General features: G+C 29.8%; 1 protein-coding gene across 1 annotated transcript in view; it reads right to left on the bottom strand.

Annotated features, from left to right (window-relative positions):
• The window catches only part of LOC127284461 (CD151 antigen-like), a 155,942-nt gene that overhangs the window by 51,497 nt on the left and 87,970 nt on the right, over positions 1-16,475 (bottom strand). Inside the window, exon 6 of the mRNA XM_051309902.1 lies at positions 7,565-7,770. Coding sequence (XP_051165859.1) covers positions 7,565-7,684 — 120 coding nt within the window. The 5' untranslated portion in view covers positions 7,685-7,770. The remainder of the gene's footprint in view (positions 1-7,564; positions 7,771-16,475) is intronic.

Genomic DNA, 16,475 nt, shown 5'->3' with positions numbered 1-16,475 from the left:
ATGTAGGCGCTTTGCGCCTGCTTCTTTTTTCTATTCAGAATTTAACGCCTTCTAGAAACAATAAAAAATAATTTAACAACTAAACGAAATTTGTTCCTATTTGTTTAAAAAAAAGGTAAAAATTAAGGGTGTTTTTAAGAGGGCTCAAGAGTAGGGAAAATAAATAATTTTTTTTTTAATTTTTGCGTTTTTCAATAAAAACTCTATATTGAAATTAAATCCATCTAGGTTCGTTAAATTCTTTTTGTTAGAAGCACGTGAAAAATACATTGAATATGTGTATTCAAATTTCTGCACTTTATGTAAAAAAAATTCTAGACGCCAGAGGGAAATTTTTTTCAAAAAACTTTGTAATAAAAAAAACTATTGAACTCAAATCCAATTAAATGTTTTATATTCCTTCAAAATTCTAACTGTGAAAATACATTTATGTACTTATCTTAGGAAAGTTAAAAGGAATCGTCAACACTGTAAATAGAAAGTACTAAAACAGTAACAAAAAGTACTAAAACGTAAACGAAAAGTACTAAAACAGTACCGATTTCAGGTATCAAAATAGAACGAATGACAATTTGGAACGTAAAATCGGTTTTAAATTAATAGCCTTCTTTTTACAGTGCAAAATAATCAATTTCTGTCCGATCCGATGTTAGTTTTTCAAAATTCAAAATGGTGGATCCAATATGGTGGTAGATTTTGTTTAAACTGATTGGATTCGCTTGAAACTCTAAACTGGGAAGTTTTCGGGATTGTTTAATGCGAATTTTGCATCAAAATTTGAAAATTTTAAATTACAAATCCAATGTTGCGAAAGATTTCTTTTTTTTTGGTTATGGAAAAAAATTTTAAACTACACTACGGTTAGATGTAATGTTAAATTATGTTCCATTTAGTTAAAAAAAAAATGTACGAACACAAAGTGAATGTTAAATATTTGCATTTAAATGGAGAAAAGAATGTGCGCAAAATGTGTGGAGGAGATAAAATAAAAAATTGAGTGCTATTTATAGAAAATAGCGCAAGAGAGGAGGCATGGTGAGAAAATTTAAATGAAATTGTGAAAAAGCTTGTAGATAGAAATGTCCTGTGCATCTGCGTACCCTGAATATCCCTATGTACGAAGTAGAATGGTTTGAGATTGAGGATAAAAATTTTATTTCCCGTGTGCATGACACGAAAGGATGAGGGAACGCAACGTAGAAAATCAAGAGCAAGGACCAGTGGAGAAATGGTATCATTGCCACATACACAGAGAGACAGGGAGAGAGATAGAGAGAGAGAACGGAATGTGCTGCTTTATGTGCAGCTTTATACGACGGCGAGATGAAATTAGTACAGCGATGCAGAAACCTCGGATTATGTACATTATCTCGCAGGCATCACACCTCAAATAGCAAGTGATAAGAAAATTTCATCCCCCCCCCACCCTTTATCACATTCTTTCCATTATATAGAATTTTGCAAGAAATAGCCTGTAATGGTACTTTCAACTTATTTCAAAATCGAAAAATAATTTTTCTCTTTCTATGTAAATTTTACCTTTTTGCTTGAAAAATTTATTTTCCATCTTTACTACAACAAAATTTTGTTTACTACTTGTAAATATGAATTTTTCTTTTTAGTTCCTTTTAAATAAATCCTCTTTAAATTAAAATTCTATTCATAAATTTCTATACCTTTCATTAATTTTTTTTTTCCAATTTAAACGGATTTTTAATATTTGTAAGGATGGTAAAAAGTAGTTTTTAGAAAGTACTTTCTATTGAACGAGAGAAGAAAAAAACATAATTGATAATGAAATTTTCGTCTAAATCTTATGATTAGACGATATAAAATAAATGCCCTCTCTTTTTTGAGGGCATCGTTCACACATATAAATTTTGTTTGGTCGTTAAATTGTTTACACGTTAAATAAAGTAAGCTTAAAGGAGATTGAGATTCAAATTAAATGGATAAAACCGGAATTTTCGAACGCGGCAATAACTCGCGGCGAGTGAAACTTGAAAAATAATAAAAAAAAAAAAAAAATGAACGCAAGAAAAAAAGCAGTCTTTTCGGAATTACGAGACCAAAAAGTATCAACGTTTTACGAGCACTTACATGTTGTTAAAGCATGCCGGTTTAATATGAAGCGTTCGCGATAATGGGAGCACAAGTTAAAGGGCCGCTCATATTATGCCAAAAGGCACTAATATGCGAGTGCAGATCAATTTTCTCACCTTTTCGTCAACGAGGCGTTGATCTCAATATATATATATATATATATATATATATTTCTTCACAAGATGATATATAAAATATTCTCTAATTTACATATTTCTTTCAACTTTATGCGCACATTTCAAATTTTGCAACATCATTGTTTTATATCTATATATAATGTTGTGTGAGCTCTCCATTATCAAAACTTTTCGTTATAACCCGTCCAAGTTTCATATATAGTTTACGACCTGAACTTGAACAAGGACTTTATTACAATTTTACAGGGTGTCGTATATAGTATATGGAAAATGAGGTCAAAAACCTTTTTCAAATAGCACTTGTGTGTAAAACAGAAGTTCGCATTTTGTTAATTAGTGTAGGGTGAAAAAACTGACTAATATAATTGAACTCGATAAAAAAAAACATTTTAACAATGATTTCTTTTTTAAATTTCCAATTTAATAAACATTATTACAAAAAAATATGAGAAGCAGGCACATGGCACCTCCATTGCACGGTTTCATAGCCTACTGAGGTAACGTTTAACGGTTGTCATGCAAACGATTGCTATGGATACGGTTGCTATGGTAACTATTGTCATGGAAACGGTTGCTATGGTACCGGTTGCTATGGAAACGGTTGCAATGGTAACTATTGTCATGGAAACGGTTGCTATGGAAACAGTTACTATGGATACGGTTGCTATGGTAACTATTGTCATGGAAATGGTTGCTATGGTACCGGTTACTATGGAAACGGTTGCTATGGTAATGGTTGTCATGGAAACGGTTACTATAGATACGGTTGCTATGGTAACTATTGTCATGGAAACGGTTGCTATGGTAACTATTGTCATGGAAACGGTTGCTATGGTAACTATTGTCATGGAAACGGTTGCTATGGTAACTATTGTCATGGAAACGGTTGCTATGGAAACGGTTGCAATGGTAACTATTGTCATGGAAACGGTTGCTATGGAAACAGTTACTATGGATACGGTTGCTATGGTAACTATTGTCATGGAAATGGTTGCTATGGTACCGGTTACTATGGAAACGGTTGCTATGGTAATGGTTGTCATGGAAACGGTTACTATGGATACGGTTGCTATGGTAACTATTGTCATGGAAACGGTTGCTATGGTAACTATTGTCATGGAAACGGTTGCTATGGTAACTATTGTCATGGAAACGGTTGCTATGGAAACGGTTGCTATGGTAATGGTTGTCATGGAAACGGTTGCTATGGTAATAGTTGTTATGGAAACGGTTGCTATGGAAACGGTTATTATGGATACGGTTGCTATGGTACCGGTTGCTATGGAAACGGTTGCTATGGTAACTATTGTCATGGTACCGGTTGCTATGGAAACGGTTACTATGGATACGGTTGCTATGGTAACTATTGTCATGGAAACGGTTGCTATGGTAATGGTTGTCATGGAAACGGTTGCTATGGAAACAATTGCTACGGAAGCTGTTGCTATGGTATCGTTTGCTATGGAAATAAAATTGTACTCATTTTTGTTGCAGTTCAAAATGAGTCAATGCTAAACGACATAAAACGTGGCGCCACCAACTTAACATATTTTTTTTGCACTTTAAAATAAGTAGCGTACATTACTCATTTTGAGCTCAGGTTTTTTTTTGTATAAATTTTAAGAGTCTTTTTTTTATCATAATTTTTTTTATGGAAATTTTTTTTTTTACACAAGATTACTCTTTAGAAAATTATCCACGTTTATTCATATGGGCGCGTGTATTTGCCTCCACTATATGAATATAAAGAATCTCTTTGAACATAAATATATTGAATGACCTTGTAACGCTTCTGCGTAGAATCATGTGTTTTTTTTTCATATATATATTATAAGAACCATATACAATATCTGTTTTTAGACTTTATATATAAAGCGATAAAATAATCTATAAAAATATTTGTGTGATAGGTTTTTTTTAAAAAAAAGTGCAAACTTTCTTAGTGAAGTACTTGATAAAATATAGGTCAGTTAATATAAGTTTATAAACTGCAAATTCTAGATAAAAATCTGCCAAGTTGCCAGACGACTTGTGTAATGTGATTTTGATATGTGAATAGAAACGATTTTTATAATATAGTTTTAACTTCTTTTTTTTACGTTGCAATCAACTCTTTTTTTTTATTTTTTTTTTAGTTCTATTTAATGTTTGCAAATATTTATATAATTACTTTTCGACTATATATTTAGACGCAATGTAATAAATCAGAATTGTCATTCATTCAGAAAAAAAGTGGGACAGACAATTATTCTTCTTTGGTATGCTTGAAAAGGCATTAAATTTTTTTTTTTTTTTTTTTTTTTTGAAGCAAAAAAACTACTTGAACATCTTAAACATTTATTATACACTCGATTTTTTTATTCTCTGATGAGGAAATTTTTTTATTTTGATTTATTTAAATTTTTGATTTAATCAATATTTTGTTTGCAATTTATATTATTTTTTTTATATTAGTAGAAAAAGTCAATCTCAATAAGACTGGCATTTTCTAAAACAGGAGTACTATTTTCATCAGTGGTGAAAGTCAATTTCAGTCAGACAGAGACTTGTTTTTTTTTCAATTTCTCGACTAATTTTTATTTTTTACATTTCTGATTTTTAACCATCTTTGGAATCTTAAATTTTATTATTATCGATGACAATATCTATGATTAAATTCGATTATTATAGAGAAATTTATTTTCATGTACCATCAATATTATTATATAATAATATAACAAAGCTCGTGCTTCTGCGTTAAAACTATCAATCGTTGGACATTCTTGACTGTCATTATAAATTCTCTTATCTGTTGAACTGATGTCCTTTGGGATGCTGTGGAGGGGTGGGAGAGGAGAAACCCACTATTCACTCATGATGTACGTAAACGGGGCGAAATGTAATGAATATAGTGCATATACATATATATAGAGCACTCTAACGCATTCATGTGTAACGTTGTTCAATAATGCGACGATAATGCAACAATAACGTAGCATTATGCCGAGTTGCTCGCTCCTAGATGAAACAATGCTCTGGCAATAACGCCGCCACTTAACGCCGCGACGCTTTGTTAACTGCATTTCAACGTCGAGAGAGAGCGAGAGAGAGAGAGAGAGAGAGAGAGATGCATCTGAGTCTTTGGAGTATTGTATTGTTATATAGAAATGACAACGGATTGGATCTTCAGCTCGATTAAATCTTTCAATGCATCGTATTTCTGATTATATCGTTCTATTTCTTCTCTATTTTTTGAATAGAAATTATAAATTTTGAATAAAATTCTTAATTAACTGAATTTTTAAAACGCTGAAATTATAAATGGCCGAAGAAACCAATCGACAGAAAGATTTCGGACAAAATCTTTCTGCTGGTTGGTTTCTTCGGTCAAATGAAAATTCGCCATTTTTACTCTCTAAATCTGAATTAGTAAAAGTATTTACCAATTTGAATTAGTGACTCACTTTTTGCTTATGAATTAGTAAAATTATACTAATTATTAGGAACTTTTACTAACAATTAGTAAAATTTAACTAATTCTAAAGCAAAAAGTGAGTCACTAAATTTAAATTGGTAAACATTTTTACTAATTCAGATTAAGAGAGTAGAATTCTATCAAATAAAAATTGAAAAAAAAAATTCAGATGAATTACAAATAAAAATTCGGTAAATTTTAAATTTTGGTTTAATAAAAAAACCTAAAAATTTGGTAAACTAACAATTTTGTCACGTAAAAATTTTTTTTTAAAAAGAAGTTCAATCAATTGCTATTTTGTAAAATGATGCCTAAAATTTTATGCCCAGAGAAAAATAGAGTGATTTTTACTATACTTGCAAATTAAATTCTAAACTGCCAGAAATTTCTGTGCATTTCTAAAAACTTTTTATTTCAGAAATAGAAGAAAATACTATTTCCGATATGGTAAAGTTTACTATTTCAAAAGTAATTTTTACTATTACCGAATCAAAAGTTTGCAGAAATTTCGTTTTACTTTCCAAGTATAGTAAAAGTTACTATAAATTTTTTTTCCATATGAGATAATTACACGCAATTATTTTTGGAATAAAAATAAATTATCGGTTTTTTTTTTCTAAAATATTATTAAAAATAAAATTTTAACAATTACTTCTTATTTTTTTTTCACATAATTGAACAAAATATTAATTACAATAGAGTACAATCTTCAAACATTGTTTTTGAAGGTTCATCGATATTTTCATTTTAGAAATATTATATATCTGACGTGAATTTTGTTGGAGTGGGTTGGAATTGAAGAGAGTGAGAGGGGGAGGGGGGTGGGTGAAAGGGGTTGAAATAGACGTTATTGCATCGTGGGTTTATTACTTGGATTGTCGGTTAAAATTAACTACAAAGCACGCAAACGTTCTCTTGAATCTCTCGATATAACTTGAAGCCAATGCACGTTCATCGTCAATAGAATGTTCGTGATGTTCTTCGAGAATCTCATCGGAGTTCGGGAATACTGACACGCCCAGACCTCTTTAATTATAATCATTATCGTACCAGATGAACTACTAATTACCAACTAATAATGGTGCCAAGTCTCAACTCAACTCAAACAAAACTACACTTGGAAAGTTTAGCGATTTCTAGTTTACAGACGCATTCATTGACGTTTTTCTATTTTATATAAAAATATCGAAAAATTATTCTCTATTTCAAAAAAAATGAAAATTCGATAATTAGAATTAGAAAAATTGTCAATTTTTTTCCAACGATAATTAAACTTATTTACTTTCAAATAGCGTTAATTTTCTTACACAGAGTGTTCTTTTTTTTTCGTCGACGATAAAAAGCAACCGACCAGACATTCGTTTTTCACATCAGACTAAAGTGCGGTAATCGGATAAGGAAAAAAGAGTATGAGGCAGGTTCATTTAGAAAAGGGCACTGATTGAACAGAAAAAAAAAAGACCTGCTTCATTTTGCCCAGAAAAACGAACGTGTTTTGATGCTGTGGCGGTTAATGAGACAAGTGTGGATGAAAAAAAATTTCCTTTTTGTAAAAAAAAAAAAAAAAAAATAATCTTCAGATGGTAAAAAATCAGATATAAAATCGTAGAAAAATAGTCGGGAATTAGAAAAAACAGGAATTTAAAGTCTGACTAAAGTAAACTTTTACTCGAATAAAAAATTTTTGTCATAGTTCTACTACTGATAGTAAAATTATAACAATTTTGTCTGGTTCTCTCTTTTAATTACACTTTTGTACCAAATTTCCGCCATCTAGGTCAAAATGACCGATACTTTTAGATAAAATTTAAAGGACGGAAATATTTTGAAATCTTAAAATTAAATACAAATATAATAAAATAATACTCACAAATAGAACAACATTGTATATGTGTAGAACGTATTTTAGGAAGTTCACTGAACAACAGCCATCGTCTCTTGTTCTTATTCTTGTTGTCGTACCGGGTAATCTTTCAGCGCCTTTCGCCATGTTCTTTTCTTCTTCTTCTTTTTTTTGCAAGTATTTCACTGTCACCTTCCTTGTTCTGCACTCTGTCGTTACCTTGTCATAACTCCCTGTAATAAAAAATACAAAAATATATCTATATTTCCCAGTTATAGGTCACTGCTTTCATTTCTTATCGCTACTTTTGTACACAAGCCAGAAAAGAAAAGATAATTCGTTTATATTTTCACAAGGGTAGAGGGGGTGAGAGACAAAAAGTATCTTTAGAAAATTGGTCTTAATTTATCAGTCGTACTTTTCCCATTCTTCAGGATGCTATCAAATGAAATGATTAATTTTTTGTTTATTCAAAATTTAATTTTTCACCTCATTCTAAAATTTTCATTGGTTTCGAATTTAATTTCACTTGAATAATAATTTAACTAATTTATTTATATTTTTTTGGGAAAATTTTTTTTTTTTCAATATTTTCGTATTTTGATTTGTCACGATGTCAAACGAAGAGATATAGAGTATTAAAAAAAAGTGTGAAGGAAATGGAATCAGATCACGTTGCAAATGTTATGTAGAGCACGCAATAGACGTGAAGTCATAACGTATTAAGTTGTAGCAAGATGCATTTCGTGTCGATGTAAAAAGACTTCTCTCTCTCTCTCCCTCAGTGCTGGATTGAAGCCAACACATGGCGTTTCCCCTCTTTACAAATCTTTCCGCTGAGCGCATCCTTTTGCAAGGTAAAAATTCGTCGTCTCTCCCGCGTATGAGAAGAAAAATTCCTTTTGATGCTTCCTTGTAAGTCAAAAAAAAAGAAAAAAAAAAAAATATATTTGAAAATGATATGGTACAAAATTTCCCCTTTTACCCTCGCAACCAAATTGACTTCATTTTTTTTTTTTAATGTTGGTAAATTGAAATCGAATTTTAATGTTTAATGCAGGTTCAATACAAGTTCAATGTTAATATTTTTTAACGTGAGAATATTGTTTCTTTAATATCAATACTTTTCATTTATTTTTTACCACTAATTTTTCATTTTTTTGCATAATTAAAAGTACCTTTACTTAATAATTGTTTAAACAAATTTTAAATAACAAATGCATTGTTTTAAAATTTTTCAACTAGAGAAGATTGTTTTTTCAGTTCTACTCACATATAATAATTAATTTTTCAATTTTGCAAAAGTGGTTTAACATTATCCATTTCTCATAATTGTTTAAACAAAATTTTCATTAACAAATGCTCTATTTGAAAACATTTGTTAATTCAAAAAATTTATTTCTCTTCAATTATTTGTATAGAGTAATTAATTTTTTAGTTCTGCAAATGAGATTTACCAATCTAATAATTGTTTAAACAAATTTTAATTAACAAATACAGTTTCTGAATATTTATAAATTTAAAAAGTTCATTTCACCTGTATTTACATTCAATAATTTTTTTAAATTCTGCCAAAGAGGTTTATCTATTCAATAATTGTTTAAACAAATTTTAATTAACAAATGCACTGTTTACATAGTTTTTAACGTAAAACTTTGTTTTTCTAAAATTGTTTGCATAAAATAATAAATTTACAAATTATACAATAGTGTTTTACTAGTATGCAACAATTAATTGTTTAAACAAATCTTAATTAACAATTGCACAACTTTGACACTTTTTAACGTGAGAAGTTAGTTTTTTCAGTACTATTTACATAAAATTATTAATTTTCCAATTTTGCAAAACTGGTTTAACATTACCTATATCTTATAATTGTTTAAACAAATTTTAATTAACAAATACTGTTTCTGAATATTTATTAATTTAAAAAGTTCATTTCTCCTGTATTTGCATTCAATAATTTTTTTAAATTTTGCCAAAGAGGTTTATCTATTCAATAATTGTTTAAACAAATTTTAATTAACAAATGCACTGTTTATATAGTTTTTAACGTAAAAACTTTGTTTTTCTAAAATTGTTTGCATAAAATAATAAATTTACAAATTATACAATAGTGTTTTACTAGTATGCAACAATTAATTGTTTAAACAAATTTTAATTAACAATTGCACTATTTAGACACTTTTTAACGTGAGAAGTTAGTTTTTTTAGTACTATTTACATAAAATTATTAATTTTTCAATTTTGCAAAACTGGTTTAACATTATCTATGTTTTATAATTGTTTAAACAAATTTTAATTAACAAATTCACTGTTTAGACAGTTTTTAACTTAAAAACTCAAATTTTTAAAATATATACAATAATTTTTTCAATTTTACAAATTTGATAATTTGATAATTGTTTAAACAAACTTTTAATTAAAAAACTCACTTCTGGAATATTTTTAATCATAAATAGTTAATTTTTTCGGTATTAAGAATTAAAAGAACATTCCCTTCAACTAAATACTGTAATGTACAAATAACATATTTAACGAACTGTAAAAATAAATAATTCCCTTTTTGTATTCCCATGAATCGAATAAATTAAACATATTTTCTCGTCATTCTAGCTAACATAAACCACAGTATAAAATTTCTCTTATTCATACAATGTGATAATAGAAATTATATCTAAGTGTATATTCGAATTGAAAAAAAAAATAAATAAAGAAAAGATTTTCAAATGCGAGTCCCATTGTCGAGTCAGGACGCCCCTTTGCAGATTTTTGATGACACAGAATGTAGCACTCCCCGTAGAAAATCCCGAGGATTTATTTCTTTCTTTTGCCTTTGGGGAGTGCGCGCACTCTCTCTCTCTCTCTCTCTCTTTCTCTCTTTCTTGTCCCTGAAGAAATCGTCTTTTTTCTCTTTCACCTGCGCGCGTGGACAGATGCATTTTCCTTATATGTTAGATTTCTGATGGGCCTCGGGACTCGTTTCTGGGTCCGTGCCAAAACAATATTTTCATATAAACTTTCATATAAATTTATTCCCCCGAGGCAATAACAAATTTAGATATACTTTTGGCTCGTCAACTATTTCATATTTGGCCAAAAAAAAACACATTATTCTCCATAATTCTCATCTATTCTTAATTTGTCCTTTATTATTCAATGGAGACAAAAAAAAAAAATAATTTACAAGAAGTTAATAAAATAATGTTAAAAAATAAAAATATTAAAAAAAAATATTTTCTTTAACAAAAAAGCAAAGATAAAATAATTTAGAAATCGTTTCATTGAACCTCTCTTTTATAAGACGTCGTTTGAAAATTTATGAAGTCTGATTAACGTAAATAATTTAGTGGGGATCACTGGCAATAGCAGGCAAACTATTTATTACGACATAATAATTTGTTTTTCAATTCATGAATATTTTCAACATGAAAAGCTTTTATTTATCGCTTAATTATACCGAAAAAGTGGAGAGGGGGGGAGAATAATTTACTGTTCTTCTTGTCTGCGTTCGACGTCTCGATCTACCTCGTAATTATTACATATATTTTAAACTTTATCGACCCTGAATGTCGTCGATAAAATACTCCATTAACAAAAAAAATTTCATTCTTTTTAAAAAAAAAAATGATTTTCAAATAAAAATAAAAAATACTTTTTTAGTACTTTGAAAAAAATTTTTTTTTTTTGCAAAAAAAATTGAAATATAATTTATTTTCCCTCCCATGATTCTCATAAAGAAAACATGAAAGACGCTGCGGAAGTATAAGTATATAATCATAGAAATGAAATTGAAGGTGATACCAAAAGATATTTTTTATGTTCCATTTTCTCATTTGGGATCTCGTAAATTATCCAGACGAACATAAAATATAGGAGTAGTGAAGTCAAAATGACATCTTACGCGGAAATGAATTAAAAAAGAAAGAAATAAAATAAAAAAAAAAAATAAAATAAAATAATAAGGAAAATAAAGGGAAGAGTTGGTTGAGAGACGAAAGGGTGTGGACCCGTTTCACGTGGGCGAGGCTGTTTCTGCGTTGAAATGAGCCAGTAATATAAAAGAGAAAAGAGAGGGGGGAAAAAAAAGAAAGAAATGGAAAAACGGTATAGAATCGAAGAAGTTTCTGAAAGAAAGAAAGGGGGATCTGCATTCTCATAAAATTGCGATGTTGTACCTATATTCACGTATGTGTGCGCAGTTTATATATTTGCTCTCTTTTTTTTCTCTCTCTCTCTCTCTCTTTCAGAGAGCAATTTCCTTGGACCAATTTAATCTATATAAACTTTTTAAACGATGTGACTTTATTGCCGCGACTTGTCTCCAAAATCATTACAATAAATCGACTTTTTATAGGCGACATTTACTGCCAATTTTTCTTTTTTTTTTTGCCTTCAAATCTCCTTGTCAAAACACTTTCAAAACACCTTGTTTCAAAAATCCTTCAATTGTCCTTATAGTAGTGCTAATTTTATTTATCCTGTATTTTATTTTCCCTTATATAAAAAAATAACTTCCTTCGATAATAAAAATGAGATACAAAGTTGTTTTTTTTTTAATATTATTACTATTTCATTACATATAAAAATAGTAATATTTTATTAATAATAATTTATTATCGGTAATAATTATTTTTTGTTTTAATAATAATTCTATTTTTAATAAACTAACGGAAATAATTAAGTAAAAAAAAAAAATATATCCGAGTAAGAAAATCGATTCGTAATTCCAATATATTGGAAATTTTTGGTTAAAATTTCGATAAATATTTGTTGTAATTAAAATTATGTGAAATATTTTTTATGTTAAAATACGAGAAAAGGACATTAAAAAAATTATAAAGCAAAAAAAAAAGAAAATTGTTCCCTCTTCATCCGCATAATAGGAAAATTCGTTTCCTCAATATTCGGAGAAAGGAAAGCCCGAATGTCATTATATTGCTCCGCGCGGACACAGTAGAAGAGACGAAAGAGAGAAAGAATAAGAGAGAGAGTTGAATATTGCATTCAAAGAAACGAAAGTTTCAACTCGGTCACGTGAATCCGGAAAGGATATAAAGTAGTTACTTGAATTATGAAGCTCCCTCGAAAATATCCATTATCGGTAAAGTCTCTCTCCCGAGAAATAGATCATATAGCAAAACGGCGACGACGACTACGACTACGACGACTTGCATGGCGCGCACAGTAAACACTTGGGTGGTTTTAGAGCTCGCGCGGAAATTGAGGGAATGAGATACTCCAAAAATATATAGATATATACATTTATATTATATCAAAAAAAGTGGTGACAAAAAAAGGAAAGACAATTTATTATGACCACGCGAATGTCTTTGCACACCGCGAACAATCGCGAATGCAGTCAGTTACGCGGAAATAAATGCAGACAGCGGAAATATCTACTGCGATATGCGTCTCAGAAAATTTGTTTCCAAAAATTCGTAAACACATTTTATATTTTCATATCATAATTATTATTATTTAAAAAAGGGTTTTTTATGAAAGAACATTCATACAATTTTTTTTTTACTTTTTCAAAAAATGTACAGAACCTTTATAAAATAAAATTTGATAATAGAATTTTTTTTTTTTTCAAAAACAATTTTTTTATATGTATTTTCTATTTTTAATTTAATTTTTAGGGTTTCACGGCCTAGGCCTGAAAGTCTAACAGTTTTGCTTTAGCGTCGGTCCATATTGTACACTTGTTCGGTTGCCATAGTAACTGTTACCATAGCATCAGTTTCAATAGCAACCGCTACCATAGCAAGCGTTTCCATGACAACTGCTACCATAGCAACCGTTTCCATGGCAACAGTTTCCATAGCAACCGTTTCCATTACAACTGTTACCATAGCAACCGTTTCCATGGCAACTATTACCATAGCAACCGTTTCCATGGCAACAGTTTCCATAGCAACCGTTTCCATGACAACTGTTACCATAGGAACCGTTTCCATGACAACTATTACCATAGCAACCGTTTCCATGACAACTGTTACCATAGCAACCGTTTCCATGACAACTATTACCATAGCAACCGTTTCCATGACAACTGTTACCATAGCAACCGTTTCCATGACAACTATTACCATAGCAACCGTTTCCATGACAACTATTACCATAGCAACCGTTTCCATGGCAACAGTTTCCATAGCAACCGTTTCCATGGCAACAGTTTCCATAGCAACAGTTTCCATAGTAACCGTTTCCATGACAACTGTTACCATAGCAACCGTTTCCACGACAACTGTTACCATAGGAACCGTTTCCATGACAACTATTACCATAGCAACCGTTTCCATGGCAACTATTACCATAGCAACCGTTTCCATGGCAACTATTACCATAGCAACCGTTTCCATAGCAACCGTTTCCATGACAACTATTACCATAGCAACCGTTTCCATGGCAACAGTTTCCATAGCAACCGTTTCCATGACAACTGTTACCATAGCAACCGTTTCCATGACAACTATTACCATAGCAACCGTTTCCATGGCAACTATTACTATAGCAACCGTTTCCATAGCAACCGTTTCCATGACAACTATTACCATAGCAACCGTTTCCATGGCAACAGTTTCCATAGCAACCGTTTCCATGACAACTGTTACCATAGCAACCGTTTCCATGGCAACTATTACCATAGCAACCGTTTCCATAGCAACCGTTTCCATGACAACTATTACCATAGCAACCGTTTCCATGACAACTGTTACCATAGCAACCGTTTCCATGGCAACAGTTTCCATAGCAACCGTTACCTTATCAACCGTTTCCATGACTATTTTTTTCCTTAGCTCCCGTTGTTAAGGACTTTTTTCCTCAGCAACGGTTGCTAAGGAATTTTTTTTCTTTGGTAACGGTTGCTAACGATTTTTTCCTTAGCAACGGTAATATTAATATTGTTTACGAATATAAATATTATTATATATAAAAATTATAATAAAATACAATTATATTTGAAAATTATATTAGTTTTTATTTCCAAATTTATAATGATCGCGATTTTAATCATTTAATTAAAATAAATATAACTTTTTTGGGAAATAACATCACTAATAAGTCTTTGGGAAGAACAGCGGCTAATGAGTTGACAGAAGTCGCAGGGAGTAAAGGGGCTAGAACAGATCTAACAAGAATCAAGAATTCCTGAGTGACTTTAGTTATTTGTAAGATAAACTCGATTGCTTTGCATTTCCTAACGAGCGAATATATAGTTATATATACATACACGTAAGAACTTTCGTCTTTATGTATAATAGTATAGTATATATTTGAAAATGTTTGCACTGCAAATAAAAAACGTAAAATTTAACCCTTTTCAGGGACGAAATTTCTCGAGGAGATTCAAGTACTTAGAAAAATATTTGTAATTCGCGTAAAGAGTTAGATATCTTTCTCTCTCTCTCTCTCTCTCTCTCTCTCTCTCTCTCTCTCCAGAAAAGACCTTACGGGCGTATGCAAACTCTCCAAAGAACTGTCGACTTTCGAATAAAAACACCTTCCACGAATAAAATTAAAGTCCATATCTCTTTTTCTTTTTCATTCTCTCTCTCTTTTTTTTATTCTCCTGTGAAATATATTATCCGAGTATTCTCATTGCTAATTTCTTCCGATAACGGAAGAAAAATGTTGAAAGGAACTTAAGACAACATCATTTTTAAAATTGTTGAATTTATAACGATTTTTACGCGAAACGATAATAGTACTTGAATTTTCCTACTAGAAATTATGACTTTCATATATATATATATATATATATATATATATATATATATATATAAGTAAATTTTAAAAAACAGGATTAAAAATAACTGATTTATTATAAATTTCAAAAATCTTTAGTAATTTTAAAAAAAACTTAATGAATTTAGAATAATTTTTTTCTTTCAATATAGTTTTTGAAATAAAAATAAAGAAAAAAAGTTTTATTTTTGTAAATTTTTTTTTTTTTTTTTGGAAAAAGATTCGAAAACTTTTCTTCATTATTTTTTTATATACCTAAAAGTAAATTTAGTTTGACGAAGTTTTAGTACCATCAGAGTTGGCTTTAAATGAAATGGCACCCGGGGCGAATATGGACATACTGGATTTTATTTTAATCCCCATGATTTTTTTTATATTTCACGATAAAAAAAAAGACAAAAAAAAATTTCCAATTTTTTTTAAAACTAAATTCACTAGAAATGTTGTTACAATGTATTTGCTTTCAAAAGTGTCGTATATTTTAGGGCAATATAGTGTCGAAAAAACATAGAAATTGACGAGTTTTTTTTTTTTTTTTTTTTTTACAAAATGTACCGACAAAAAAAAGTGGTTTTCTCTCTTAAAAAATAAAAAAAAAAACTAAATACATTCAATATCAATAAGCCCATGAAAACTATATAATCTTTCGAAACACTAGGATTTTTTTTAAATAATAAAAAAGAAAATTTTTTTAAAATGTAAAAACGAATTATTTTTAAAAATTTGATTTTTTTTTATTTGAAAATTTGAATAGACTATTTGAAGAACTAAAAAAAAGAAATGGTGGAAAAATAGGATTTGTATTTTTTCAAAAAAAAAAAAAATAATAATAATAAAAAAAGGCCTTGTACCTGTATTTTTGAAAATGAATATGAGGGTCAATGTAATTTGGTGTGCCCTGGTTTTGTTAGCCTTTGGTTTATTTCATTATATATGTGCGCGACATTTGTTGGCAAGTAACATCCAAGGTTTTTGCGCTTTATATCAATAAAAAAGTCATCTTCCAAACGAGCTACTCTTGTGCAACACGTACCAGTGCCTCCCACGTGTTACCTGTCTCGTATGCCACCTACTTGCTTGAAAATATAAAGGGTAGCGTCACAATGAATCACGTACCTACTCCTCCTCTATATATATACAGAACTAACTCCCTTGACATTTTAGAACACCAGAGAAAGATGGTATC

This window comes from Leptopilina boulardi, unplaced genomic scaffold (genome assembly GCF_019393585.1).
Source record: "Leptopilina boulardi isolate dan_hultmark-lab unplaced genomic scaffold, ZJU_Lbou_2.1 LbouV2_325, whole genome shotgun sequence".
Classification (NCBI taxonomy): Eukaryota; Metazoa; Arthropoda; class Insecta; order Hymenoptera; family Figitidae; genus Leptopilina; species Leptopilina boulardi.
Note: the sequence above shows the minus strand (reverse complement) of the source record. Positions and strands in the feature narration are given on the sequence as shown.